The sequence below is a fragment of the Cetorhinus maximus genome, chromosome 22 (genome assembly GCF_964194155.1).
Source record: "Cetorhinus maximus chromosome 22, sCetMax3.hap1.1, whole genome shotgun sequence".
Lineage (NCBI taxonomy): Eukaryota > Metazoa > Chordata > Chondrichthyes > Lamniformes > Cetorhinidae > Cetorhinus > Cetorhinus maximus.
The window spans coordinates 5388190-5416074 of record NC_135900.1 but is presented as its reverse complement, the minus strand read 5'-3'; the positions used below and the strand labels follow the sequence as shown (position 1 = coordinate 5416074).

General features: G+C 45.1%; 1 protein-coding gene across 3 annotated transcripts in view; it reads right to left on the bottom strand.

The window, feature by feature from the left end:
* Positions 1 to 27631, bottom strand: part of utp20 (UTP20 small subunit processome component) — a 126460-nt gene extending 98829 nt beyond the window's left edge. For 2 of the 3 annotated variants that reach the window (XM_078567673.1, XM_078567674.1), the window contains exons 1-12: positions 27547 to 27631; positions 22421 to 22501; positions 20195 to 20261; positions 18914 to 19046; positions 17449 to 17637; positions 15836 to 15917; positions 15096 to 15233; positions 13293 to 13448; positions 10638 to 10784; positions 9768 to 9902; positions 4286 to 4363; positions 1013 to 1191 (exon numbers count right to left, since the gene is read on the bottom strand). In XM_078567673.1, coding sequence (XP_078423799.1) covers positions 1013 to 1191; positions 4286 to 4363; positions 9768 to 9902; positions 10638 to 10784; positions 13293 to 13448; positions 15096 to 15233; positions 15836 to 15917; positions 17449 to 17637; positions 18914 to 19046; positions 20195 to 20261; positions 22421 to 22501; positions 27547 to 27591 — 1430 coding nt within the window. In that variant the 5' untranslated portion in view covers positions 27592 to 27631. Of the gene's footprint in view, positions 1 to 1012; positions 1192 to 4285; positions 4364 to 9767; positions 9903 to 10637; positions 10785 to 13292; positions 13449 to 15095; positions 15234 to 15835; positions 15918 to 17448; positions 17638 to 18738; positions 18892 to 18913; positions 19047 to 20194; positions 20262 to 22420; positions 22502 to 27546 lie in introns of those variants that run through there. The other variant, XM_078567675.1, reaches the window with a different exon arrangement.
* Positions 27632 to 27885: the final 254 nt, after the last annotated feature.

Sequence of the window (27885 nt, the reverse complement as noted above, 5' to 3'; positions counted from 1 at the left end):
AGGTAAGGACAGCAGATTCCCTTCCCTAATGGGCATTAGATGGGTTTTTACAACCATCGACAATGGTTTCATGGTCATCAGGCTTTTACTTCCAGATTTTTATGGAATTCAAATTTCACCATCTGCCGCGGTAGATTTCGAACCCCAGGGCATTACCCTGGGCCCCTGGATTACTAGTCCAGCGACAATACCACTGCGCCATCGCCTCCTCCCCTTCATGGTCACCATTACTGAGATTCACTTTCAATTCCAGATTTTGTTAATTGAATTTAAATTCCACCAGCTGCTGTGCTGGGATTTGAAGCCATGTCCACAGAGCATTAGTCTCTGGATTACTTGTCCAGTGACATTACCACTACACCATCATCTCCATTAATAAAACTAGTCAGTGACTCCCATCATGAGTGCATACTTTTATCCATTCATCAAACCCCTGCTAAAAGTTCTTATAGAGAAAGGCACAAATAAGTTCAGGAACTGATTTGTCTTGTATCTGTGGGATTGCAGCCTCTTCCCCTAACGCAGCCAGCGTTCCAGACACCATCACCATCCCTGGGTGTGTCCTGTCCCACCAGCAGCACAGGCCCAGCAGAGGTGGCGGCACAGTGCTATACAGTCGGGAAGGAGTTGCCCTGGGAGTCCTCAACATCAACTCCGGACCCCATACTGAGACAGGGGTGATTCTCTTTGTTCATGAAAATCTACTTTCATCAAAATTCCTCGAGGGCAGATTTCATCAAGAACGATCTGCTCATCAAATACCCATCCTGCCCGGTTCAGGAACCTGTGTATGCTTAAAAGAATCTACTTTCCTAAGACAACAGAGCCAGGAGAGATATCCAAAAAGGATAGCACTCAACTACAGCCGTATAGAAGAGTTTCATGATTGTGGGATCTACATGAAAGGATTTTAATTTTCTGAAGTAGCAAAATCTTGTATGTTCCTTGGTTAGCACACCCGAACACTTTTGATGACGTCCATCGTCAAAACCCGTGCTATCATCGTACTCACGCTTGCACTTGCCCTGTGAAATGGAGAGGATACTTTTCAAATGCCATCGATCCAATAGTCGGAGGCTCAGCTTTGGCCAGAATCAGTTTCACCAAAAGTCCCAGAGTTTCTTCCCGGGCGGACTGATCGTCAATGGCAAAACATTCTTCCACATACAGCAGCAGGCTTGGCAGAAACAGCTATAAACAATAATAAGCAAACAACTGAAAAGACAATTTTTTGTAGGGTTTCTTATTTTCAGAGTCTACAATTTTCCAAGTGCCATTAGACTACTTTTCTTTTAAGCTTTAAAAAAAACCTTTTGCTTTCACTGAAAAAGAATAGAATGAGCGTGAGATTGTGCACAACAGTCAATGATGAACATGGCAACTTCCTGCCTTGTTGGCTTCGAATGATACAACCTGGAAATTTCCCACAGCTGCTCCTACTTTACCAGAGTAACTTTTACAGGAGTATGTTGTGATCAGTCCTCAGGGCAACATCCAGTGAATTAATGCTGGCAGAGTCACAGCTGGTCAAAGGATCTTCCCTCCCTTCCCCCCTCGCGTCTAGAGGTAATTATAATCAAAACAAAAGCATAAATACCTGGAAAAACTCAGCAGGTCGGACAGCATCTGCGGAGAGGAACACAGTTAACGCCTCGAGTCCGTATGACTCTTCAACAGAACTAAGAAATATAGAAATGAGGTGGAATATAAGTTGGTTGAGGGGGGTGAGACAGGTAGAGCTGGATAGAGGGCCAGTGATAGGTGGAGGCAAAGAAGAGATTGCCAAAGATGTCATAGTCAAAAGGACAAAGGGGTGTTGATGGTGGTGATATTAGCTAAGGAATGTGCTAATGATGACATTAAGGGTAGAAAGTAGGACAAGCAAGGTACAGATAGCCCTAGTGGGGTGGGGTGGGGGAAGGGATCAAAATGGGCTAAAAGGTGGAGATAAAACAATGGATTGAAATAAATTTATAAATAGGAAATAGGTGGGAAAAGAAAAATATATATATTAAAAAATATACATATATATATATATAAAATATATATATATATATATATATATATATAAAATTATAAGTTATTGGAAAAAGGGGGATTGGAAAGGGGGTGGGGATGGAGGAGAGAGTTCATGATCTAAAGTTGTTGAACTCAATATTAAGTCCAGAAGGCTGTAAAGTGCCTAGTCGGAAGATGAGGTGCTGTTCCTCCAGTTGGCGTTGAGCTTCACTGGAACATTGCAGCAGGCCAAGGACGGACATGTGGGCATGAGAGCAGGGTGGAGTGTTAAAATGGCAAGCGACAGGGAGGTCTGGGTCATGCGTGCGGACAGACCGAAGTCTGCGTTTGGTCTCTCATCATAAGTTCCTTTACTTAAGTTTTAAGTCGTAAACTTCTCTCCCTCCACGTCTTGCTCACTCCCCACTGCTCTTTCCTCTTTCAATGCCTCCCTCTTCTCCCCCTTGATCCCCCTTACTCCTTCCTTCTCTCATCCCCCTCCTTACTTTCTCCCCACTTCTGCCTCTCTCTCTCTCTCTCCACCACATCCATACTCTCGCCTTCATTGGTTAAGCTTTCAAAATAACACTAAAATAAAGTGTCAGCATAGCAACTGTCCTGACATCCATCCAAGCAAGTGTTTCTAGCAAGTCTTGCTGGCACATAACTCCTTTACCAATCAATCATTTGTTGTGTTTCAGATAACTGAAACACAAATTATCGGGCCAAAGGTGTAACGACATTTGTAACAGGTGGATTCAGTAGATCAGCTCCATCTGTCAAACAGCTGACATAGGCCCCTTGGGCTGAACGGCATCCTGTGCCTTGTAAGCATCTACAGTTCGATGGTGTGTTGTCTGCAGAATCCAAAAGAAGGTATGGTGTAAACTGTTTATTACAAGCAGATTGGAGATGGCCATCAGGTGTCCTTTTTTTTTGCTGGAGTCCTCATTTTCAAAATGGCCATTGTCTGAACTATAAAAACTTTCAGTAGAATGGGGACTTCTTTACCCAGCATTCCCAGGGATAGAGAAACTACTCTATCTCTGGGGAAGAGGCGTGCGAGCATTCAATCCCAGAGATTGATTGAGAGGTTTCTCTGAGGCTGTGGACATTGGTTAAGGAGGCCCTGTAGGGTCATGGGATAAAAGAAGCAGAAAGGCACTTGGAAAATTTACAAAATTAGCTTAATAGGGAGGTAGCTGGGAAGTTTAAAAGCTACTGTGGCATACAGGACAGAGAACGTGCTTGCTTATCAAGCTAGCAATGTAGTGAATTAGACACTGTGACTGGACCTTAAAGTCTGCCAGGATCAGCTTTCAAAGATGTGGCTGCCTCTTGGTAATTTTCACACAGAAAGCAGATACCGGATGAAAACACACTGAAAAGGCAAAAGGCAACATCCGATATAACTTTTGGAAGGGGGGTGCGGGTGAGAAGGGGCACGCAGGAGGGGTTTGAGTCAGTCTACAACCTATGGAGAATCACTGAACAGGTCTCACCATGTGATGTCAGCTGGGAGAGAAGGGAGCAATCAGAGGAAAAGAGGTAGATTTCAATCTGTTACATTTAGAAAGCGTCTATAAAAGGAGACATTGTGTGCTTTGAAAACCAGTAGTGAGAGCACACACATTTCCAAGGGCAGTACTGTATTAGTCGTCTATTCCGTTTGTAAATCGCTTTCTTTGCCGACAGGAGAGATAATGGTATTGACACCCTCAGCACTGACTATTTTTGGCACTGTTCAAGTAAAAATCCATCATTTCAACATGTTTTTCTTCATGGGGAGTCCTCACCATTGCATAAGTGCCATTTTTTCACAAAACCCACAGCTGCCACGCACTGACTGGCATTCACTGACCCCACAAGGATTTGGGGAGCAGGGGGTGTGAGCTGCGAAGGGGAAGCGCCAGTGATCCCAACTCAGTGAAAACTCCAGGCACGGCAGCTTTGCAACAGGCGGAGGTCCCAGTGCTTTAAGTTGCAAAAGGGCTTGGTGCATTGAAGGGTACCCATGGTTCATACTTTGCAAGTGCCTGTGCTTTCAGAATGCCTCTGGTATACTTTACCATGCAAGTTCTTTGGGTCTCGTAATACATTGTCCAATTTTTGCAGGTGTCTGTTTTTGGGGGCTGTGGATTTCAGTGTATCAGACACTCGATTAGTAATCCTGCTTAGTGAGAAACGAACAGGAGATTCCTGACTTTGAACTTGGGATCAGAATCCACTTCCCGGAAGTAAAATCTGAAAGCCCCGCTTTAGCACAAATGACATGTTTCAAATTTACCTGTTCGAACTGGCGTAAGTTAAACATCACCTCGGAGAACTCCAGAATCAATGCTCTCTCAAACCCACTGCTGAAAACCTGCAACAGAAAATTAACTTAAAATTAAGTTAAAAAATCTCCTTACAAGGTGGGGAAAAATCTCCATCTTCAGTCACAGGCTTTCGCCATCAGTACTTAATAACAGCGGCAATTTGTTATTTTTAGCATTCCAAAGCCAAGGAGAGATGGGAGTGGCAGTGGGGCGTGGTTAAGAAAAGTGTGATGGGGCTAGAGGAGGGAAGTGAAGGCACAAATCACACAGAGATAAAAGCAAAAAACTGCGGATGCTAGAAATCCAAAACAAAAACAGAAACAGAAATACCTGGAAAAACTCAGCAGTTCTGGCAGCATCGGCGGAGGAGAGCACAGTTGACGTTTCGAGCCCTCATGACCCTCAGAACTAGAGTTGTGTTGAAGGGTCATGAGGACTCGAAACGTCAACTGTGCTCTCCTCCGCCGATGCTGCCAGACATGCTGAGTTTTTCCAGGTATTTCTGTTTCTGTTTTTGTGTTGCACAAATCACACATTTTGGAAGCTATTAAAGATGACAAGATGCATCTTGGCAGAACGGTTTGGGATGTTAAACAACACTGGTTAAGCATCAACTGGAGTATTGTGTCCAATCCTGTGCACCACACTTTAGGAGGGATGTAAAGGACTTGGAGAGGGTACAGGAAAGATTTACAAGAATGATTCCAATGATAAACAACTTCAGCTCTTGTGAGACTAGAGAAAATGGGTCTGTTCTCCTTAGGACAGGGAAGGTTGATAAAAATGTTCAAAATTATGACTGTTTTGTAAATAAGGACAAACTGTGACCAGCGGCAGAAAGGTCGGTAACCAGAAGACAGATTTAATCGACAAAAGAACCAGAGGTAACATGAGGATACTTTTTTTTTTAAATGCAGGTGAGTCATAGTCTGGAACGTGCTGCCTGAATGGGAGTTGGAAGAAAATTCAATAGTAAATTTCAAAAAGGAAATTGGATAAATACCTCAAACAGAAAAATCTGCAGGGCTATGGGGAAAGAGGAGTGGGATTAATTGGCTAGCTCTTTCAAAGAGCCAGCACAGGCACAATGAGTCAAATGGCCTCTTTCTGTGCTCTGACATTCTAATATTCGTTATGAGACAGTGTACAGAGGTGGTGGAGGACGAGAGCAAGCGGTATACCTGAAACACAGTAGGTTAAGTAGCGACTGTTCATTTACTTCAATCCGGACAGGCTTCTTCTGCAGCAGCTCCCAAACCAGTGACCCCTCCCCTCCCCCCACCAATGCCCAGTAGGACGAGGACAGCAAGTGCACAGGAGGACCATCACCTCCAACGTTTCCTCCAGGTCACACACATCATCCCAACTTGGGCATGTCTCAGCTGTTCCTTCATCGTTGCTGGGTCAAAATTGAGGAATGCCCTCCCTAACAGCACTGCGGGAGTATCCCTACCTCACAGACTCAGTGGTTCAAGAAGGTGGCTCACCACTACCTTCTCAAGAGGTAATTAGGGAAGGGCAATGAATGTTGGCCTAGCCAAGGACGCCAACTTCCATGGAATTTTTTAAATGAACAGTTGTAGAGACGCACCGTTGATACAGGCACTCTTTTTTTTTGGTAGTACCGCAATTGAATCTTACTGAAAAGAGAGACATGTTGCCAAAGCTTTCCATCTTGCACTCATCAGGACAAACACAAGATGCCAAATTTCAAACAATCACAATTTATATTACTTGTGCTCGTTGGTTGGCAAGTCAACTATGAATAACCGAGAAACATCTACCGTTAATTGTGTTGCTGCAATTAGGCAGCACTTGCTGAACAATCCTGAGTGCATTATTAACTACACGAAGAGGGGAAGTCGGTGGGGTAATGGAGTCGTCACTGGACCAGTAATCCAGAAGCCCAGGGTAATGCTCTGGGGGTACCAGATGGTGGAATTTGAATTCAATAAAAATCTGGATTTAAAAGTTTAATGATGACCATAAAAACCACTGCCGATAGTTGGAAATCTCCTTTAGGAAAAGAAATCTGCTGCCCTCACGGGACAAGGAACGGTATAGCAAGCCACTCAGTTGCTTCCAACCATTAAAAACTCTCAAAAAGAATGAAACTGGACGCACCACCGGCATCTACCAAGGCACCGGAAAAAGACAACAGCACTCAGCCCTGTTGACCCTGCAAAGTCCTCCTTACAAACTTGGGAGAGCTGTCTCACAGGCAAGTCAAGCAACAGCCGAACATTGTCATGCTCACGGAATCATACCTTACAGATCATGCCCCAGACACCACCATCACCATCCTGGGTATGTCTTGCCCGGGCAGGAGACCCCCAGCAGAGGTGGCGGCACAGTCAGGAGGGAGTTGTTCTGGGAGTCCTCAACATCAACTCCGGACCACGAGAAGTCTCATGGCACCAGGTCAAACATGGGCAAGGAAACCTCCTGCTGATTACCATAAACTGTTGGGCCTTGGCTAATGAATCAATACTCCATGTTGAACACCACTTGGAATGTACTCTTGGTGGGGGACTTCTATGTCAATCAGCACGATTGGCTCAGTAGCACGACAGACCGAGTCCTAAAGGACATAGCTGCTAGACTGGGTCTGCAGCAGGTGGCAAGGGAACCAACAAGAGGGAAAAACATACTTGACCGCATCCTCACCAATCTACCTGTCGCATCTGTCCATGACAGTTTCAGTTGGAGTGACCACCGCACAGTCGTTGTGCAATGTGTGCCTTCACATTGAGGATACCCTCCATCATGTTGTAAGGCACTACCGTGCTAAATGGGATAGATTTCAAACAGATCGAGTAACTCAAGACTGGGCATCCATGAGGTGCTGTGGGCCATCAGCAGCAGCAGAATTGCGCTCAACCACAATCTGTAACCTCATGGCCCAGCATATCCCCCACTCTACTATTACTACCAAGCCAGGGGATTAACCTTGGTTCAATGAAGAGTGCAGGAGGGCATGCCAGGAGCAGCACCAGGCATACCTAAAAATAAGGTGCCAACCTGGTGAAGCTATAACACAGGACTACTTGCGTGCCAAACAGCATATATAGCAAGTGACAGACAGGGCTAAGCGATCCCATAACCAACAGATCAGATCTAAGCTCTGCAGTCCTAACACATCCAGTTGTGAATAGTGGTGGACAATTAAACAACTCACTGGATGGGGAGACTCCACAAACATCCCCATCCTCAATGATGGGGGAACCCAGCATATCAGTGCAAAAGATAAGGCTGAAGCATTTGCATCAATCTTCAGCCAGAAGCGCTGAGTGAATAATGCATCTCAGCCTCCTCCTGAGGTTGCCAGCATCATAGATGCCAGACTTCAGCCAATTCGATTCACTCCACGTGATATCAAGAAATGACTGAAGGCACTAGGTACTGCAAAGGCTATGGGCCCTGATAACATTCCGGCAATAGTACTGAAGACTTGTGCTCCAGAACTTGCCGTACCCCTAGCCAAGCTGTTCCAGTACAGCTACAACACTGGCATCTACCCGGCTATGTGGAAAATTGCCCAGGTATGTCCTGTATACAAAAAGGTCAAATCTAACCGGCCAATTACTGCCCCATCAGTCTACTCTCGATTATCAGAAATGTGATGGAAGGAGTCATCAACAGTGCTATTATGCAGCACTTGCTTAGCAATAACCTGCTCACTGATGTTCAGTTGGGTTCCACCAAGGCTCCTGACCTTGTTACAGCCTTGGTTCTAACATGGACAAAAGAGCTGAACTCCAGAGGTGAGGTGAGAGTAACTGCCCTTGGCAACAAGGCAGCTGTGACCAAGTGTGGCATCAAGGAGCCCTGGCAAAACTGGAGTCAATGGGAATCAAGGGGAAAATTCTCTACTGGTTGGATTCATACCTAGCACAAAGGAAGATGGTAATGGTCGTTGGAGGTCAATCATCTCAGTCCCAGGACATCACTGCAGGAGTTCCTCAGGGTAGTGTCCTTGGCCCAACAATCTTCAGCTGCTTCATCAACAACCTTCCTTCCATCATAAGATCAGGAGTGGGGATGTTCGCTGATGATTGCACAATATTCAGCACCATTTGCGACTCCTCAGATACTGAAGCAGTCCATGTCCAAATGCAACAAGACCTGGACAAAATCCTGGCTTGGGCTGAAAAGTGGTAAGTAACATTCATGCCACACAAGTGCCAGGCAATGTCCATCCTCAACAAGAAAGAATCTAACCATCAACCCTTGACATGCAATGGCATCACCATCGCTGAATCCCCTATGAACAACATCCTGGGGTTACCATTGACCAGAAACTGAACTAGTCATATAGATACTGTGGCGACAACAGCAGGTCAGAGGCTAGGAATCCTGCGCCGGGTAACTCACCTCCTGACTCCACAAAGACTGTCCACCATCTACAAGGCACAAATCGGGAGTGTGACGGAATACTCTCCACTAGCCTGGATGAGTGCAACTCCCACAAGACTTGAGAAGCTCGGCACCATCCTGAGCAAAGCAGCCCGCTTGATTGACACCCATTCACTCCCTCCACCACCGACCCACACTGGCAGCAGTGTGTACCATCTACAAGATGCCCTGCAGGAACTCACCAAGGCTCCTTAGACAGCAGCTTCCAAACCCACGACCGCTACCACCTAGAAGGACAAGGGCAGAAGACACATGGGAACACCACCACCTGGAAGTTCCCCTCCAAGCCACTCACCATCCTGACTTGGAAATATATCACCGTTCCTTTAGTCACTGGGTCAAAATCCTGGAACTCCGTCCCTAACAGCACTGTGGGTGTACCTACACCACATGGACTGCAGCGGTTCAAGAAGGCAGCTCATCACCACCTTCTGAAGGGCAGTTAGGGGTGGGCAATAAATGCTGACCTCACCAGTGACACCAACATCTCATGAATGAATTAAAAAAACACTTACACCCAATTTAAGATAATCAGTCACGTTCATAATATGACTCATTTAAGTTTTCTTGAAGCGACTTACATTCATACACTGGGACTCCCTCTCTGGGAATAGTAGCCTTTTTGTTTGAATTACCCAGGAGATTGGGGAGCCTATAGTTCCCCGTTGTTTCGTCAGCCAGAGTCAACTCCCCAACCAATCAGCACCCTTGTTTCCTATGGTATTGATTGTTGTGATCATTTGAAATTTGGCATTCTTGCGTTTGTCCTGCTGAATGCAAGATGAAAAGATTCGACAACATGTCTCTTTTTCCAGCAATATTGTCTTTTCTCTGTCACACATGGAGTCAATGCAAAGCTGCACAATCAATGCAGAATTCTCATATAACAAGAGATTTGTTAAAGATCTAGTTAAATAGCTGAAAGGCATACAAGGGCCTCCAAACCTAGAAATAACCCCACTGGCAGAATGCATCACAACTATAAATCATGCGGTTCACGTTTTGTACAGCAAACAAGGAACGGGCAACAATTACCTTTCTAGAAGCTTCTTCGATCAGCGCTTTCGGCAGAGTAACGTTCTCAGCCTTGAGGAGGGTGGAGAGCACCTCAAGCAGAGTCTTACAGCACGGTGCGCTCATCTGTGAATTCTGCAGCATCTGGATCAGGGTCTAAAGCAAAGCACACGTTGGTTGGGTTGAGAGGATAAATGAAAAGCAGGTCTGGTCTTACTGTGTACGGAGTGGAATCACCAGGTCCGTTGTGTGAAGAAAATGAAGACGCTGGCGTTAACTGTATGGTAATGGGAGTATTTAATCGTATTCAGGTTGTGGCTATTAACTGGGGATCCACTTGTGCTCCTACAGATAGGAGCAGACTGGAACTGTGGGGTTGTTGGGTTTGGAGATGCGTGCTTGTAATACCTAAATAAAAGTGTGTAAAAATTAGGCCTCAGTTTTATCCTTCGCCAACTGCCTTTCTGGATTAGAAGAGGTGGGATTATTCTCCTTAGAGCAGAGGAAGATAAGGGGAGATTTAATAGAGATATTCAAAATTATAAAGGGTTTTAATAGGCCAAGAAGGGAAAAACTGTTTCCACTGGCTAGTGGGTCAGTAACCAGAAGTCACAGATTTGAAATATTTGGCAAAAATTGAAATAAGGAGGGATATTTTCTCACACAGGGGAGTTATGATGATCTGGATCACACAGCCTGAAAGGGTTGCAGAAACACCGAGTGGTAACTGGATATGTACTTGAAGAGGGTTAATCTGCAGGGTTACAGGGAGATAGCTCGGATGTGGGACTAAATCGGACAGCTCTTTCAAACAGCCGATACAGGCACGATGGGCCAAATAGCCACCTCCTCTGCTGTAAACGTCGATGATCCTATGATTACAGGCCTCACCTCACAGACCACCTCAGGATGGGTAACCTTTGACCCCTGTCCACTTTCCAACAGCACCAGGTATATCTGCAGTAAACGCTGGATTTGTTCAGAGCTTTGTTGTCGGTCGTCACAGCTTAACTTGTCACGCAGGCCCAGGATACATCTCTATCAACGACACAAAATGCCAACTGTTCACTTTTTAATTACAGAAAATGTTCTTACAACAGCCCAGTTACACACACTAACCCAACATAACCTATCCTTCTAATTACCCTGGCTTCTGCTGCTGCTGCTTTCATCTGTCGCTTGCGAAACTGAAACTTATTCTAAATCGTAGAACTTTCTTTTTTTAAACACAGGCATCATCATCAGTTATTATAAAAACAGGATCAGCCAGTGCTCTGCGTGACAGCATCATTTTCTCATAACTTATTCATTTTAACACAGCACGATCAGAGGGTCCAGTCTGCCTCTGTGGTCCGTCACACTAAGGTATAGGGGGGGAAGGTGGCATAGTGGTAAAGACACCGGACTAGTAATCCTGAGGTCTAGGCTAATGCTCTGGGGACATGGGTTCAAATCCCACCATGGCAGCCGGTGGAGTTTGAATTCGATTAATAAAATTTGGAATAGAAAGCTAGTCTCAGTAACAGTGACCATGACAACTAACATCAATTGTTGTAAAAACCCATCTGGTTCACTAAGGTCCTTTAGGGAAGGAAATCTGCCATCCTTTCCTGGCATACATCTGACTCCAGGCCCAAATCAATGTGGCTGACTCTTAACTGCCTTCTGAAATAGCCAAGGGCAGTTAGGGATGGGCAACAAATGCTGCCCTTGCGAGCGATGTCCATGTCCCATGAAGGAATTTTAAAAATGGCATTTACTGAGCACCTTTCACAATCTGAGGATGTCCCAAAGTGCTTTCCAGCCAATGAAATACTTTTTTTGAAATGTCGGAAATGCGGCACCAAGATAATGACCGGATTGGGGGGTGAATATTGGCCAGGACACCATGGAGAAGTGTCATGGGATTTTTTTATGTCCACCGGAAAGGATAAAAGGGATCTTGGTTTTATGCCCCCACCTGAAAGTCAGGTCCAGCCCTCCCTTGGTGCTGCACTGGGAGAGTCAGATTGGATTATGTGCTCAAGTCTCTGGTGTGGGACTTGGGCCCACATTTGTAATTCAAAGATACTAACACCAGCAGCAAAAAATATCTCCCTGACACAGGAGTCAGAATAATTTCACTCCCTGACTAACCTTAGTAATCACACTTGGAAAAGAAAAAAAACGAAGCCAGGCATTTCACAGGTCCTGACCCTCAGTCCGGACGGAGAGCAGTGCAATTAAACTCTTGGGTGACTTCGGTTTTTACTTAGAAGCAATCTGACATTCCCAAAAGGCCATTGCAACAGAATACACCCTATGATCAAAGGAACAGGAGGGCATTTTTCAGCTCCTCGATCTCGTTTCACCAGTTAGATCATGGGTGATCTTCATCCTAACTTCATTTACCCACCTTGGTTCCATAACCCTTGTTTAAAAAAAAAATCTATGGCCAGCATCTTCCAGTCGGCGAGCGGAGGCGGGGCCCGCTTGCCGACGTGTAAAATGACAAGGGGGTGACATCGGGCATGTCCTCCAACGTCACCCTGCGTCATTTAGATTGTCAGTTCGGCGGGCGTGCATCCTGTCAATGACCTATTGAGGCCATTAAGAAACCAATTGAACTCATTAATGGACCTGCCCGTCCAACCTTAAGGTTGGCCGGCAGGCCGGGAGACCAGGGAGGGCTTGTGAAAAAACATGAACCTCAACCACGGGTGGGATGAGGCCTCATGAGTGATTTTAAAAATGCAGAATTTTTACAATAAAAGTTATGGACATGTCCCAGCTCACGTGACAGTGTCACATGAGGGGACATGGCAGAGAAATTTTTCTCTAACCGTTATTGAAAGTTTTAAACCGGTGCCAATCTCCCTGAGGCAGCACTATGCCTCAGGGAGATCTGTGCACTCTTTTGCGCGTGCATTCCCGGCTAAGGGAATCCCGGCACCCCACTCTCCCCCACCCCCCTCCCCGCACAGGGAGCGCTCAGCGCTTCCTGGCGCACATCACGCTGGGAACGCCTTAATTGGCCCGCCCACGTAAAATGGCGGCGCGCCTCCGGTTGGGGGGCGCTGATTGGAAGCGCGCCCGCTCCCTGCCCCACCCGGACGGGGGGGAAAACGTTGCCCTATCAATCTCAGTTCTGAGAATTTTCAACTGACTCCAGCTTTGTGGGTGAGAGTGTTCCAGATTTCCAATATCATTTGTGTGCAGAAATGCTTCTTGACATCACCTCAGAGCTTTAATTTTAACGCTCTGTATTCTTGTTCTGGACCCCCCTACTGCACACCCCCCACCACCCCCCACCCCCCCGGTCCACCAACCTACCACCCCACCACCCCACCACTCCACCACCCCGCCCGCCCCCCCTCACCCATGAACACCTCAGTTACATAACCTCTTCACCTTCTATACTCAAGCAAATATATGCCTTGTCCATGTAACCTGTCTCATAATTAAAGCCTTTAACCCGCCTTGGCTCTTTGCACTCCTCATCATTTGAGCTGTCATGAGTAATGTCGCTGGAGGTTTTCTAGCACCTTTCAACACTGATGAACTTACATGTAAACAGCTCCAGATCACATCGAAGTGCTCCTTGTCGACATAGGCAGCACAAGACTTGGCCATGTGAACAACTGTTTTCCCAACCACATCCCATGGTAGCACAGCGTCTGTCTCTGTGACAGGCCCCAGCTTTTGTATGACAACAGGAAAAACCTGCAAAATAGAAAACAAAACTTTACAAACCTCAACGACAAATCATTTTCATTTTTGTAAAAGAACAAAGCTCATTAAGACTTCCCTCAGAAAGAGCCCTGCACAATCATCTGGTAAGGTCCTACACGGGTACTAGCGTTTCAATTTCAATTGTATTTTTACACATACATGCTTTCATTTTATTAATGCATGTACATACACACACACCTCATACAGACGAAGGCAGCAGAGAGTTGGGAACACCACCACCTTGAAGTTCCCCTCCAAGCCACTCACCATCCTGACTTGGAAATATATCGGCCATTCCTTCACTGTCACTGGGTCAAAATCCTGGAGCTCCCTCCTTAACAGCACTGTGGATGTACCTACACCACATGGACTGCAGCGATTCAAGGCAGCAACTCACCACCACCTTCGCAAGGGCAATTAGAGATGGGCAATAAAAGCTGGCCCAGCCAGGGGCACCCACATCTCCTGAAAGATTTTTTTTAAAATGGGTGACGTGGACAGTGCCATGGCACAGCAACTCATCTGCTGGATCTGCAGGTATCTAAGCTGTGCTACAGTTTAATAATTTAGAGGTGTATACATTGATTTTGACCCTCGTCTCCATCCAAATTCTCCTTGTAAACAGCTTTCACTTCCTGTCGCAAAAATCCAACAGGTTCCCTAATGGCCCTTTAGAAAAGGAAGCTCACAGTCCTTACCCACTCCGGGTCCATTTGACTCCAGTCCCACAGCAACATCATTCGCTCTTAATTGCTCTAATGTTTTTTTCATTCATTCATGGGATGTAGGCATCGCTGACCACCCCAGCATTTATTGCCCCTCCCTAATTGCCCTTGAAAAGGTGGTGATGAGCTGCCTTCTTGAACTGTTGCAGTCCATGTGGTAAGGTACACCCACAGTGCTGTTAATTGTATGTTAATTATATTGTCAAGGTTAAGATACACAGGTGAAGGGCATTGATTGATTAAGTACCTCGAGCACATATAAAGAAAGGCTCCCCCCTCCCCCAAAATGATATTTTAATTTAATTTGGTAAGTTCCCTTTAAAGTTTTTTTTGTTACAGTGCCCCTTTAAGGGTGGTGCTTTAGTTAATTTGACTTGTTTTACTCTAAAGAGTATAAAGAAAGACTTACTATCTCACTGTGGCTCAGTGGGTAGCACTCTCATCTGAGTCGCAGGATTCAACGTTCAAAACACACTCCAGGGCTTAAGCCCAAAATCAAAGCCGACACTCCAGTGCTGCACTGTCAGAGGTACTGTGTTATATGAGATGGATGCAAAGGATCCCATGATGCTATTTTAAGGGGTTGTTCTTTAGTTAATTGGCTCATTTATTTATCGTACATTCAAAGGGGTATTAAGACAGACTTGTGGGACACTGAGTGCTATTGGGTAGGTGGTAGACATATGTAATACTACATTCTTTAAAACATTGGTTTGGGGTCTCATTTTGTACTTCACCATCTGGCTTGGCATCTATTTAACATCTCAAATGGCCCAGTAAGCCACACCAGGTCTGCACTGAAGAGGCCCAGCTAACCCCTTGGTAGTTGAGTCGCAATGCCCTTAATGCAACACTAAGGATGAGCAATAAATAAGGCATTGCCAGGGTCATCCTAGGCTAATGAAAGCATTACCTTGGCTGCACACGAGTGGAAGGTATTTTGGACCCCTTTGTACACATTGAAAAGCAGCTGCCCCACTCCTTCGGCCTTCTGAGGATGCTGCTCCAGGTCAGCAAACATGAAGTTGAAAAGGGCATTGTGATCAGGAACCTGCAAATACACAAAAAGGAATCACCAACTGTTACACGAAGGGACAAAAAACCACATGAAAACAGTTCAATGGAATAAACAAAGAAAAAAAATCTTGCACTTTCTCTCTTCAACATGATAAGAACACATTTTACAACAGCTTGTATTCGTATAGTGACTTTAACACGGCAAAAGATCCCAAGGTGCTTCATGGAGTGTTAGCAAGCAAACACTGACACTGAGCCACAGGGGAGATATCAGACAGGTGGCCAAAAGCTCCAATCAAAGAGGTCGGTTTGACGGAGTCTTAAAAGGAGAAAAGATGTAGGGAGAGGATTAGGAAGTTCAAAACTCGGATGGCCAGATGGTTAAATATAAAACATTGGGGCCTATTCTTTATTCACTTACAATCTTTTATTTACAAAGACACACCTCTGCTCATTTATTCATTATATTTTATGTGTATATTATTTATATATATATATATATATATATATATTACACATTACAGACACACAAAGAATTGAATACAATTAAAACCCAATCGATACACAGTTAACAATTGGGTCCTCTGCAGCTGAAGGTGCCAATCCCAACAATGAATAATATTAAAATAAACTCACCTTTCTCACCAAGAAAGCAAAACTTTCGGCTGCGAAACATCTGATGTGTTCCTTACGGTGGCCCAAAAGTGAACTGTACAAGCTAAAAATGAACAGGAGCGTTATACCAACAACTGCAATAAATTCAAAGCAATGACACAAGACACGGTGTTTCACAAAACATGCAACATGAGAACTGGCATTTCTCACGTTGTCACAAAACATTATTCCCCTTAACCAATGTCCCAAAATAGGTGATGTGGTCATTTATTTCATTGTTATTTGTGGGACCTCGCCATGTGCAAATTGCCTGACCCGTTTCCCTACATCACAACTGGATCTTCACTTCACCAAGTATTCTGTTTGCTGTAGGGTGCTTTGGGACATCCCGAACAGTGCTGAATAATTTCAAGTTTGTTATTCCATTATAACTGATGCTTTCAAACATTTTTAATTCTCATTGTCTGGCAAAACTATTGACTCTCACCTTTTATGGTATTTGTATCAGTTCATGGAATACATTAAAAGGAAAAATAAGCTAAAGTGCAACGGGCAGACATTAGCCATTGCAACTTGATGCAGAAAGATGTTGCAGTGATTTTGGAGAAAGTATCAGGATAGACGAAATAAAACAAATGTACAATTTTCATGGGGTTGTACAAATAAATATCAGGTTGGGGTTTATGTGCACAAATCTTCGAAAGTGGCAGGACAAGGTGATAAAGCTGGTGTATAAAAAGAATATGGAATTCTTGGCTTAACAATTAGAGTGCAAAAGCAAGGATGGGTTGTTAAAGCTGGGAGTCCCTAAGAGCCAGTACAGGCTGCAAGATTCAGGCCTTCTTCTCACTGTAAGATTCTGTGATTGGGTATGATTTACTGATGTATTTAAGTATGTATTCCACCACCTCGAAAGCAAAGTATTGCCTGTGAAACAGGAAGAGATTCCGCTTAAAAAAAAATCAGCACCCGGGACAAAGCACTCGCTTGATGGGCACCCATCCACCAGCTTAAACATTAACTCCCTCCACCAGCGCACAATGGCAGCAGCGTGCACCATCTACAAGATACACTGCATGAACCCACCAAGGTCCTTAGGCAGCACCTTCCAAACCAGCCACCTCCAGCACCTAGAAGGACATGGGCAGCAGTCAAAGGGGAACACCACCACCTGCAAGCTTCCCCCGCAAACTACACACCAGGCTGACTTGGAACTATATCAAAATTCCTTCATTGTCGCTGGGTAAAAATCTTGGAACTCCCTTCCAAACAGCACTGTGGGTGTACCCGCACCACATGGGCTGTAGCAGTTCAAGATTCTCAAGGGCAATTAGGGATGGGCAACAAATGCTGGCTCAGCCAGCGACGTCCACATCCCATGAACAAATAAGTCTCTTGGCACAAAACATTCTTCGACTATTTATCAAAGCAGAACATATATATCTTAAAACATGTTAGCGTAAAGTAGGCATTGAATACACGTCAGAGCTCACTACCTTGCTTTCAACCACTTACTTAAGTAAAGCATGGTAGGTCCTGCATATAAATGAAGAAAAACTTTCCCAGTTGAGAGTAAAGGGAGGGAGTTTAATAGCCTGAAGAGAAAGCACGTTATTAAAAAAGCGAATGCACACCTGTAAATGTCCGTTATGTCCTTCACCATAAGTCTCCATAGGTACTTGTACAGATAGGAGAGGCAGGTGAAGGCCCACTCCAACAGCTCGGTGTCCTGTGTGTTCAGCAGGGAGGTTATAATTACAAAGAAGTCTTTGAAGTGAGGATAGAAATCCCTCTGCAGATCTCTGGCTAGCTGTACCACCAGGCTGTAAGGTAGAAACAGGAGATACCAAACATCACACCACCACAATTAGATAGTGCTTCCAACATAGTAAAAGCAGCCCAACGTGCTTCATAGCAGCATCGACAAAATTTGACACCAAGTCACACAAAGTGATATTAAGGCACGTGACCAGAAGCTCAGTCAAAGAAGTAGGTTTTAAGAAAATTACAAATAGAAACAGGGATAAGCCAGTCATCCATTTGAGCCTGCTCTGCCATTCAACAAGATCATGGATGTTCTCCTAACTCAACTCCACCTTCCTACACTATCCCCTCGGTGTTCAAAAATCTATTGATCGTGTCTTCAATCTATTCAGGCACAGATGACAATGGTAGAAATCGAAAATGTGCAATTGGTCAGAATTGGAGAAGGGCAAAGGCCTCAGAGGGTTGTGCAGGTGGAGGAGGTTACTGAGATAGGGAGGGGCGAACCCATGGAGGAAATTAAACATAAGAATGCAGATTTTAAAAATCGAGACCAGAAGCTAACATAGGTCAATAAACATAGGGGGGCGGGGCGTAGATCGAACAAGACTTGGTGCCAGTGCTACACCTGTATTTGTGGAACGTACATGTTTGAAACAATTCTATGCCAACACAAGCACTGCTTGTTCAACCAGCACAGCTCACCTCTATATATTCAGAGTGCTCCATCTGAGCTCGTCAAAAATCTTCAGCATTGTGCAATTCACTCCACATCAGTCTACATGCAAAGTGACAAGTGTCTGCTTGATCCAGTGACAGCAGAGCCTAGGTTGTACACTGAGGTTGAGTACATAATCCAGACTGAGATTCTAATGCAGCACTGAGACAGCGGCACACTGCCAGAGGGGCTGCACTGAGGCAGTGCCACATTGCCAGAGATGCTGTCTTTCAGGGAAGGCATTAAACCAAGACCCCATTTGCCTGTTCAGGTGTATATAAAAGACCCCAAGGCATCATTCAAAAAAAAGGGGCAGGGGAGTTCTTCTAGGTGTCCTGACAATATTGATCTCTCAACTAACATCACTGAAACAGGTCATCTGACCATAACCTCAGACTGTTTTGGAGAGCTCGGTGTGCACAATTAACTATTAGGTAATTACCTTATGTAATGGGGTCAATGACAGTTCCAGTCGATCCTTTTACATTTGCTTATCCCACTCACAACATTATACAGTAGATACAATACCGTGACCGGTGTGTGAAAGGTCATACACTTTCTCTGGGTGAATTGATTGATTGCATGGAGGGGAAGAGTTAATCTGTTCAGGTCCTTACTCAAGCAAAGGCTGATAGGCCTGGCTGTTCTTGATTTCTAGATGGTTTTTCAAGCTTTCCACCACGGCATTCTGATGGTAGACCAGCTGATTAAAAGATTGGGTCCTTCCCCTCACCTCTTTGTGAAATTTAACTAGAAAGAAAAACACAGGTTAGAATCCAGTCATCAAGTTACAACTCCACAGGTTTTGATTCTTTATCTTCGCCTTTCATCAGCTTCAGGCTCAATCTCTACCTCACAAGGTGATGGGACCGAGCCCCACTCCACAAGCTGAGAACACACAGGGCAGCCACTAGGAGAGTGCTGCACTGCCAGGGGAGTCATCCTGTGTAAGGTGTTGGTAAGCCAGCAATCAAGTCTAAAAACAAAAAACTGCAGATGCTGGAAATCCAAAACAAAAACAGAATTACCTGGAAAAACTCAGCAGGTCTGGCAGCATCGGCGGAGAAGAAAAGAGTTGACGTTTCGAGTCCTCATGACCCTGAAGGGCCGCCGATGCTGCCAGACCTGCTGAGTTTTTCCAGGTAATTCTGTTTTTGTTCAGCAATCAAGTCTGCCTCTTCAGACGGGTGTTAATGGAACCCATGGTCCTAGTTGAGGGGGAGTAGAGGTCCGCCTACGGTCTGAGACAACATCCTTCCTTCAACCGACAGAATCAGATTAACCACTGCTGTGCACAAAACAGCGGCCTCTTCATCCATATAATAGTGACTTCCCTTCAAAGCAAGTCACTGAGCGGAAAGCATTTTGGAACATTAATGACAGGTGTAATAAGGCACTTTATAAATGCAGAGCCTTGCTCCCTTTTCACAAAAGTTTCATTTACTTCCAGCCCATTCCTAAGTACCCAAGTTAATGTAGCCCCTGGCAAGAATTTAATCTTTCCTATGCTGATACGCTGGGCCTTAATATTAGTCTAATAATCATGCAATTTTAGAGAAGGAGGTCATTCAGCCCATGATGCCTGCATTGGCTCTTCGAAACAACAATCCAATTAATTGGAACAGGCTCCAGGGAGCCACAGGGCCCACTTGTGCTCCCATTTCTTGTGTTAGTCCCACTTCTCTGCTCTTTCCCCGCAGCCATGAAGATTCATCCTTTTTCAAGAATTTATTCTCTTGAGCACATCAGATAGTTCAGTGTATCAGATTGGCTTACAGGATTATCTTGACCAATTATAGTGAGAACCGGTGAAAAGGTGACTCCGTATTTCACTGAAAAATGTAATAAAGCTCAGGCAGGTGTTCGAGGTGTAACTGTGTAATTGAAGTAAGCCATACCAAAGTGTTCCGTGCAATTCAGATCTCTCCATTTCGCCAGCCCTTCATAAAAATAGGTTTCGACCTCCTGAGAAAGAAGTGCAGGCTTTTACTTTCACGGGCAGTGAAGTGTAGTTTGTAACCACAAGCACAAAGGACAGACAGGAGTCACAATCACAACAACTATCAACATATTCTAGAGCAGGAGTGAGCAAACTCTCCAGCCCTCCAGATCTGCCCCTCGAGTCCTGGTAATGTGCACTACACTCACATCTCTCACTCACCGGTCTGTTCTGTCCGAGCCAGATCGTTTGGGAAGGGTTGTCCGTGGCGTTGTCTTCATGGTGGAAAAATCCCAGATCAGAACCCCAAGAGTGCCGGGCATCACCAGGCATCCGGGATTTAACAGAACAGAGGTCGCAGCTTGCTGTGTGGTCCGAGTACAAACCACAAAATGCTTAAACAGCCCCGTTCTAGGCAAATAAGACAAAAGCAAAATACTGTGGATGCTGAAAATCTAAAATAAAAACAGAAAATGCTGGAAAAACTCAACAAGTCTGGCCACATCTGTGGAGAGAGAGAAACAGAGTTGAGGTTTTGAGACGGTATGATTCTCCTTCAGAGCTGATGAAGAGGAGTCATAACGAAGAGGTCGTACCGACTCGAAACGTTAACTGCTTCTCTCTCCACAGGGTGTTGCCAGACCTCCTGAGTATTTCCAGAATTCTCTGTTTTTATTGTAGATGTTACATTCTGTGCACCAATGGTAGAGAGGGTGAATGTTGAAGGTGATGGATGGGGGTGCCAATCAAGTGGGCTGCTTTGTCTTGGATGGTGCCAAGCTTCTTGAGTGTGGTTGGAGCTCTCATCCAGGCAAGTGGACAGTATTCCATCACACTAAGATAAAAGCAAAGTGCTGTGGATGCTGGAAATCTGAAATAAAAACAGAAAATGGTGGAAAAGCTCAGCAGGTTTGGCAGCATCTACGGAGAGAGAAACAGGGTTAACGTTTCGAGTTGGTATGACTCTTCTTCAGAGCAGAGTCAGAACTGAAGAAGAGTCATACGGACTCGAAACGTTAACCCTGTTTCTCTCCCCACAGATGCTGCCAGACCTGCTGAGCTTTTCCAGCACTTTCTGTTTTCAATTCTGTTCCAGGCAAAGTTACTCTCTGTGCTGACAGGCCACAAATGAAACTGCACAGCCATTGGATTAACAAAGCAAGACATCACTCGGGGCGAGATCAGGATAGCAGCACGGATTCAAACTTGCACCGGAGCTCAACATGAAGTTGGTTCAAAAAGCATCAACCATGGCTCAGTTAGGAAGCACTCTTACCCATGTCAGAAGCTTGTGGGTTCAAGTCTCACTCCAAGACTTGAGCACATATTCCAGACTGGCATTCCCAGAGGTGCCGTCTTTCAGATGCAATGTTAAATCGAGACCCCCCGTCTGGCTTCTCAGGTGGATGTGGAAGGTCTCATGGCACTATTTTGCAGAAGGACAGCAGAGCTCTCCCATGTCCTACTATCACTTACTACCAGCCAACTATCACCAAAACAGATCATCTGATCATTAATCACACTACTATTTGTGGAAACTTGTTCTGTGCAAATTAGCCGCCATGTATTCCTACATTACAAAAGTGGCTGCATGTAAAAAAATAACTAAGTGGCAATCAACTGCTTCAGGACATTCTAATAACAAAAGGTGCTATCCAAATGCAAGTTCCTGCTCAGTTACAAAGTATTACAGTTTGCTCATTTCAGTGCACCAAAGGCAGTAAAGCTGAAGCTTTCTCAAGCTTCTGTGAATTTATTTGCACGAGGACTTTAAATAAGAACACTATTTTTACAATCACGAGTTATTTTAATTTTAGGAATGTAGAAAAACCAAAACAAGGCATTGCACAAGGGGCAGGGTTTTTAAAAAGACAATCACTGTTCAGATCACAGCAATTACTCACAAACGAGGCCACTCAGCCCGTCAGGCCAATGCTAATGTTTCATTCGGACTGATGAGCTCCCATTTCCCCTTGCGTCTCATTTTTCAAATCCTTATCCAATGCTTCAGGCTTTGTCTCAATAGCCCCATTGTGGTTAAAACATTCCCAACAATTTTTGGTGTAAAACAGTTTTAAAGCCCCTTTCATATCTCTAGTGTTATTCCAGCTAGTGCAGCATTTGAGGGAGACATTTGAAACGTATTAATTATAAAAAGGCCTATGCAGTCCGTCTGACTCTTTACCTCAGCATAGCTCCCAGTTCTATCAATCCGGTGGATTATATCGATATTCACATTCGCCAATCGTTCTGAGAAGGTGAGAAACTGTAAACACAGAAAGATTCATCTCATTAACTCCAAACAAAGCACATCATCCAGAATCACTGCACACGCACTGAAGCAAAAACAGACTCTTTATGTGATTCAGTCAGGCATTAAACAAATGAAACAACTCTACATTTTCTCTTTTGCTCAGTCAGCAACATCTTCCATTGCAACTTCAATCAGCACTCAAATTTATTTCAATATCAATACATGTAGTAAGGGAAGCTCCCTAAATAAGTTTTGGTTCATTTTAGACCACCTAGCAGTGTCCATGTGGACATAAGTCTAGCATCTTGCTAACCAGCAGCAACACTTCCTTGACTATGGAGTGTTCCCATTTGGAGACAAAGAGTGTCTCACAAGGGGGAGACCTTATGTCAGGGTTGCCTGACAGTTTGGAGACACGTAGGGTATGTTCGTACAGGTATAAAATTGGCACAAAGTGGTTTTGGCTTCAAACTAATCTCATGTAAATTGCACTTCAAATCCTAAACAAACTCCAAAGAAACAGGGTGTGACTCTCCTTCAGGAGTTTCACTCTAGAACCATAGAAAGGTTACTGTGCAGAAAGAGGCCATTCAGCCCATCATGTCTATGCTGGCCAAAAGGAGAAGAAAAAAACTAGCCACTCATTTTAATCCCACTTTCCAGCACCTGGTCCATGGCCTTGCAGGTTCCAGCACTTCAGATGCAGATCAAGGTGCCTTTTAAATGAGTTGAGCATTTCAGCCTCTAACACCAATTTGGACAGTAAATTCCAGACACCCACCACCCTCTGGGTGAAAAGGTTTTTCCTCATGTCCCCTCTAATCCTTCTACCAATCACCTTAAATCTATGCCCCCTGGTAACTGACCCCTCAGCTAGGGAAATCAAGTCTTTCCTGTCTACCCTATCTAGGCCTCTCATGATTTTGTACACCTCAATTAGATCACCCCTTAGCCTCCTCTGTTCTAAGGAAAACAACCCCAGCCTATCCAATCTTTCCTTATAGCTGCAATTTTCAAGCCCTGGCAGCATCCTTGTAAATCTCCTCTGTACTCTCTCCAGAGCAATTATGCCCTTCCTGTAATGTGGTGACCAGAACAATGCACAAAATTCCAGCAGTGGCCTAACCAGTGTTTAATGCAGTTCCATCATTATATCCCTGCTTTTGTATTCAATACCTCGCACAATAACGCATTCCATATGCCTTTTTGACCACTTTGCCCACCTGTTCTGTCACCTTAAAGGACCTGTGGGCATGCATTTCAAGGTCTCTCACTTCCTCAACCCCTCTCAATATCCTCCCATTCATTGAGTATTCCCTTGCTTTGTTTGCCCTTTCCAAATGCACTGCACCACAGTTTTCCGACTGAATTCCATTTGCCACTTCTCCACCCATGCACCCAACCATTGATATCATTCTGCAGTCCACAGCTATCCTCTTCACTATCAAATACACGGCCAATTTTTGTGTCATCTGCAAATTTCCCAATCATGCCACCCACAATTAACTCTAAATCATTAATATATACAACAAACAGCAAAGGCCCCAACACTGAGCCATGTGGAACACCACTGGAAACATGTTTTCATTTGCAAAAACATCCATGGACCATCCATTACCCTTTGTTTCCTGTCACTGAGACAATTTTGGATCCAACCAGCCACCTTCCCGTATCCCATGTGATCCACTTTCCTGACCAGTCTGCCATGTGGTACCTTGTCAAAAGCCTTACTGAAATCCATGTAGACAATATCCACTGCACTACCCTCATCAATCCTCCTTGTTCCTTCCTCAAAATATTAAGTTAGTAAGGCACAATCTTCCCCTAACAAAACCATGCTGACTATCCCTGATCAATCCATGCATTTCTAAGAGACAATTTAACCTGTCTCTCAGAATTGTTTCTAATAATTTGCCCACCACCAAAGTCAGACTGACTGGTCTATAATTCTCTGGCCTATTCCTCACACTGTTTTTAAATAATGGTACAACATTTGCAGGCCTCCAATCCGCTGGGACCTCGCTAGTGAGGGTTGGAAAATGATCCTCAGAGCATCCGCTATTTCCTCCCTGGCTTCAACAGCCTGGGATTCAATCCATCTGGCCCTGATGACTTATCCACCTTCAAGGAGGCCAGTCCCTCCAGTATTTCCTCTCTCACTATGTTTATTGTATCTAATATTTCACACTCCTCCTCTTTAACTAGAATGTCTGCATCATCCCTCTCCTTAGTGAAGGCAGAGACAAAGTACTCATTGAGAACCCTGCCCACATCTTCTGCATCAGCCCACAAATTATCATGTACATCTCTGATAGGCCCTATCCTTTCTTTAGTTATTCTCTTGCTCTTAACATACTGGTAAAACATCTTAGGATTTTCTTTGATTTTACCTGCCAATATTTTTCCGTATTTTCTCTTTGCTTTCTTACTCCACCCCTGTACTTTCTATACCCCTCTAGGCTTTCTACAGTACTAAGTCTTTTGTGACTGTCATAAGCTTTCTTTTTCTGCTTTATCTTGGCCTGGATAACCAGGGTGCTCCAGATTTGGCAGTACCACCCTTTTTCTTTGCAGGGGCAGGTCTACACTGTGCATGTAGAATCTCGCCTTTGAATGCCTCACATTGATTTGTAGCCCATCCAGCTTGTACAGGACTGAGATGAATATCCTCGCAGGCAGAGCTTTTCCTTCTAATAGCTGTATCCAATTCGCTCTCACCAGCTCGCCTCTCAGCTTTGTAAAATTTGTCTTCCCCCAATTTAGAACTTTTACTCCTGTTCTATCTTTGCCCTTTTCCATAATGATGCTAAATCTAACTATATTTTGGTTACTATCTCCAAAATAGACCCCCACTGCTATTTTATCGACTTGTCCAGCTTCATTTCCAAAGACTAAATCTGGAATTGCACCCCTTCTCGTTGTACTGGCTAAAAAAGTTCTCTTGAATGCAGTTCAAGAATTTTACGCCCACTGCACCCTTCACACTGATAGTATCCCAATTGATATTAGAGTAGTTGAAATCCCCAACGATTACTGCCCTATTGTTTTTGCACTCAGAAATCTGTCTATATATTTGCTCTTCTAACTCCCTTCCACTATTTAGGAGTCTATAACACACTCCTAGCAATGTGGCTGCCCCTTTTTTTATTTCTGGGCTCAATACATATGGCCTCATTTGATGCTTAATTTAGTATGTCATCCCTCCTCACAGCTGTAATTGATTCTTTACGTTTCCATCATAGCGATGGAATCATGCTGCCATGTGTCTGTGCCCTCAGCTCATTGGCTTTATTTACTATGCTCCTTGCATTTACATATATACCTTTTAACACTGCCAAATTCCTGTGCTGTACACTTTTAACCTGTGCTGCTTCTGTCCTTCAGAGTCACTCGCTAATTCTCCACCTCCCCTTCCCTGAATTTACCCTCAGATTCCCCATCCCCCTGCCAATCTAGTTTAAACCACCCCCCAACCCAACAGCACTAGCAAATCTCCCTGAGAGGGTATTCATCCCAGTCCTGTCTGGATGGGCTACAGCTGTACAGGTCCCACCTCCCCAGAGCCAGTCCCAATGCCTCAGAAATCTGATGCTTTCTCTCCTACACCAGCTTTCCAGCCATGTGTTTATTCGCTTAATTCTCCAATTTCTATTCTCGCTTGCACGTGGGGTTGGGAGTAATCCTGAGATTACTGCTTCAGAGGTCCTGCGTTTCAATCTCCTTCCTAGATCCCTAAAGTCTGCTTTCAGGACCTCACCCCCTTTCCTACCAAAGTCATTGGTGCCAACATGGATGACGACCGGTGGCTGATCACCCTCCCCCAGAAGAATGTCCTGCAGCTGCTCCATGATACCCTTGACCCTGGCACCAGGGATGCAACATACCATCGTGGAGTCATGTCTACAGCCACAAACGCCTGTCTGATCCCCTAACTAACGAATCCCCTATTACCCCTGCTGCTCTTCCCCTCTTCTTTCTCCCCTTCTGTACAGCAGAAATGCCTGTGGTGCCACAAACTTGGCTCTAACTGCATTCTACTCTGCTGTCAGCTCAAACCCCTGACTCCAGATTCATACTGTATATCCACTGTAAATTCCATTGTAGCCTTGGTGTGAAATAAAACTGATTCACACTGAAGACTCCACATTTGCAGCATAAATGCAATACGAAAGTTGATGGGTTTTGGCTTATTTTGGTTGGCCAGGTAATGAGTTCTTCCAACAGTCCTGCCCAAAACCCTAGCTTAATAAGAAACCAGCATTTCTCACGTTAATTATTATGCTGCGCAACAAGGAATGGGCAGATTTACCACAAGCCCCGTGAAAGTTGGAAAAGGTTGGCGTATTACAGGCAATGATTCCGGGTGTGGAGCCACACAAAGGATCACAAGTCCACTCAGCTCATCATGTCTGTGCCAATTCTCTACTGAAGCAATCCAACCCTACAGTCCTGCTCTCACCCCACATGTTCGTCCGTAGCAAGCATTTAGCCCTGAATACTCAAAGATGCAACAGGCTCTGCCTCCAAAGCTCCCTGTGGCATCAGAGCTCTCTGCACAGGAATCTTTCAGGGGGAAGCCCATGATAATTTTAGTACAAAAGCAAAATACGGCGGATAGCTGGAAATCTGAAACAAAAACAGAAATAGCTGGAAGAACTCAGCATCTGTCTTTCTGACAGTTCACGTTTCGAGTCCGTATGGCCCTTCAGCAGGACATAGTTTTATTGATAATTTTAAGTCGATCTTTCATCACCTGATGGAGAGGAAACAGCCTGACCCTCTTCACTTTAGCAAAAGCTTTATTTCTTTTTCTGGAACCACAGAAAGGTTAAGGGGCAGAAAGAGGCCATTCAGCCCATCATGTCTGCACCAGCCAGAAAAAAAAAAGAGCAAAAAGAAACCAGCCGCTCATTTTAATCCCACTTTCCAGCCCCTGGTCCGTAGCCTTGCAGGTGACAGCGAATCAGGTGCTTTCAAAAGATAAGAGCCCGAGCCCAGGGGGGGTGGGGAGGTTCTCGCCCTCCCCAGACCCCGGGGCCTAGCCTCCCGCCGCTCACCCGGAATGTGTTGTCGGTCCGGTGCCGGGCGGGTTTCTTCTTCATATTGAGCGAGCGAGCGGGCGGGGTTTCCACCCGGGGACAGGGACGGACACAGACAGGGAGAGGGAGACGCTTCCCTTTCCTTCACTCAGCCGCACGTCGCCGGCTCCTGGGCGCCGCCATCTTCACCGCGTCATGGTGGGGGAAATGGCACCACGTGGCCTCCGCCGCGGCTGACGTCACTGGATAGGTCGGCCAATGGCAGCCCGAGTCCGTCCGGGCGGCCGAGCCCCGACCCACGCATGCGCGGCAGGGGCACCAACCTGCTCGCTTTCCCTCCATCAACAGGAGCGGGAG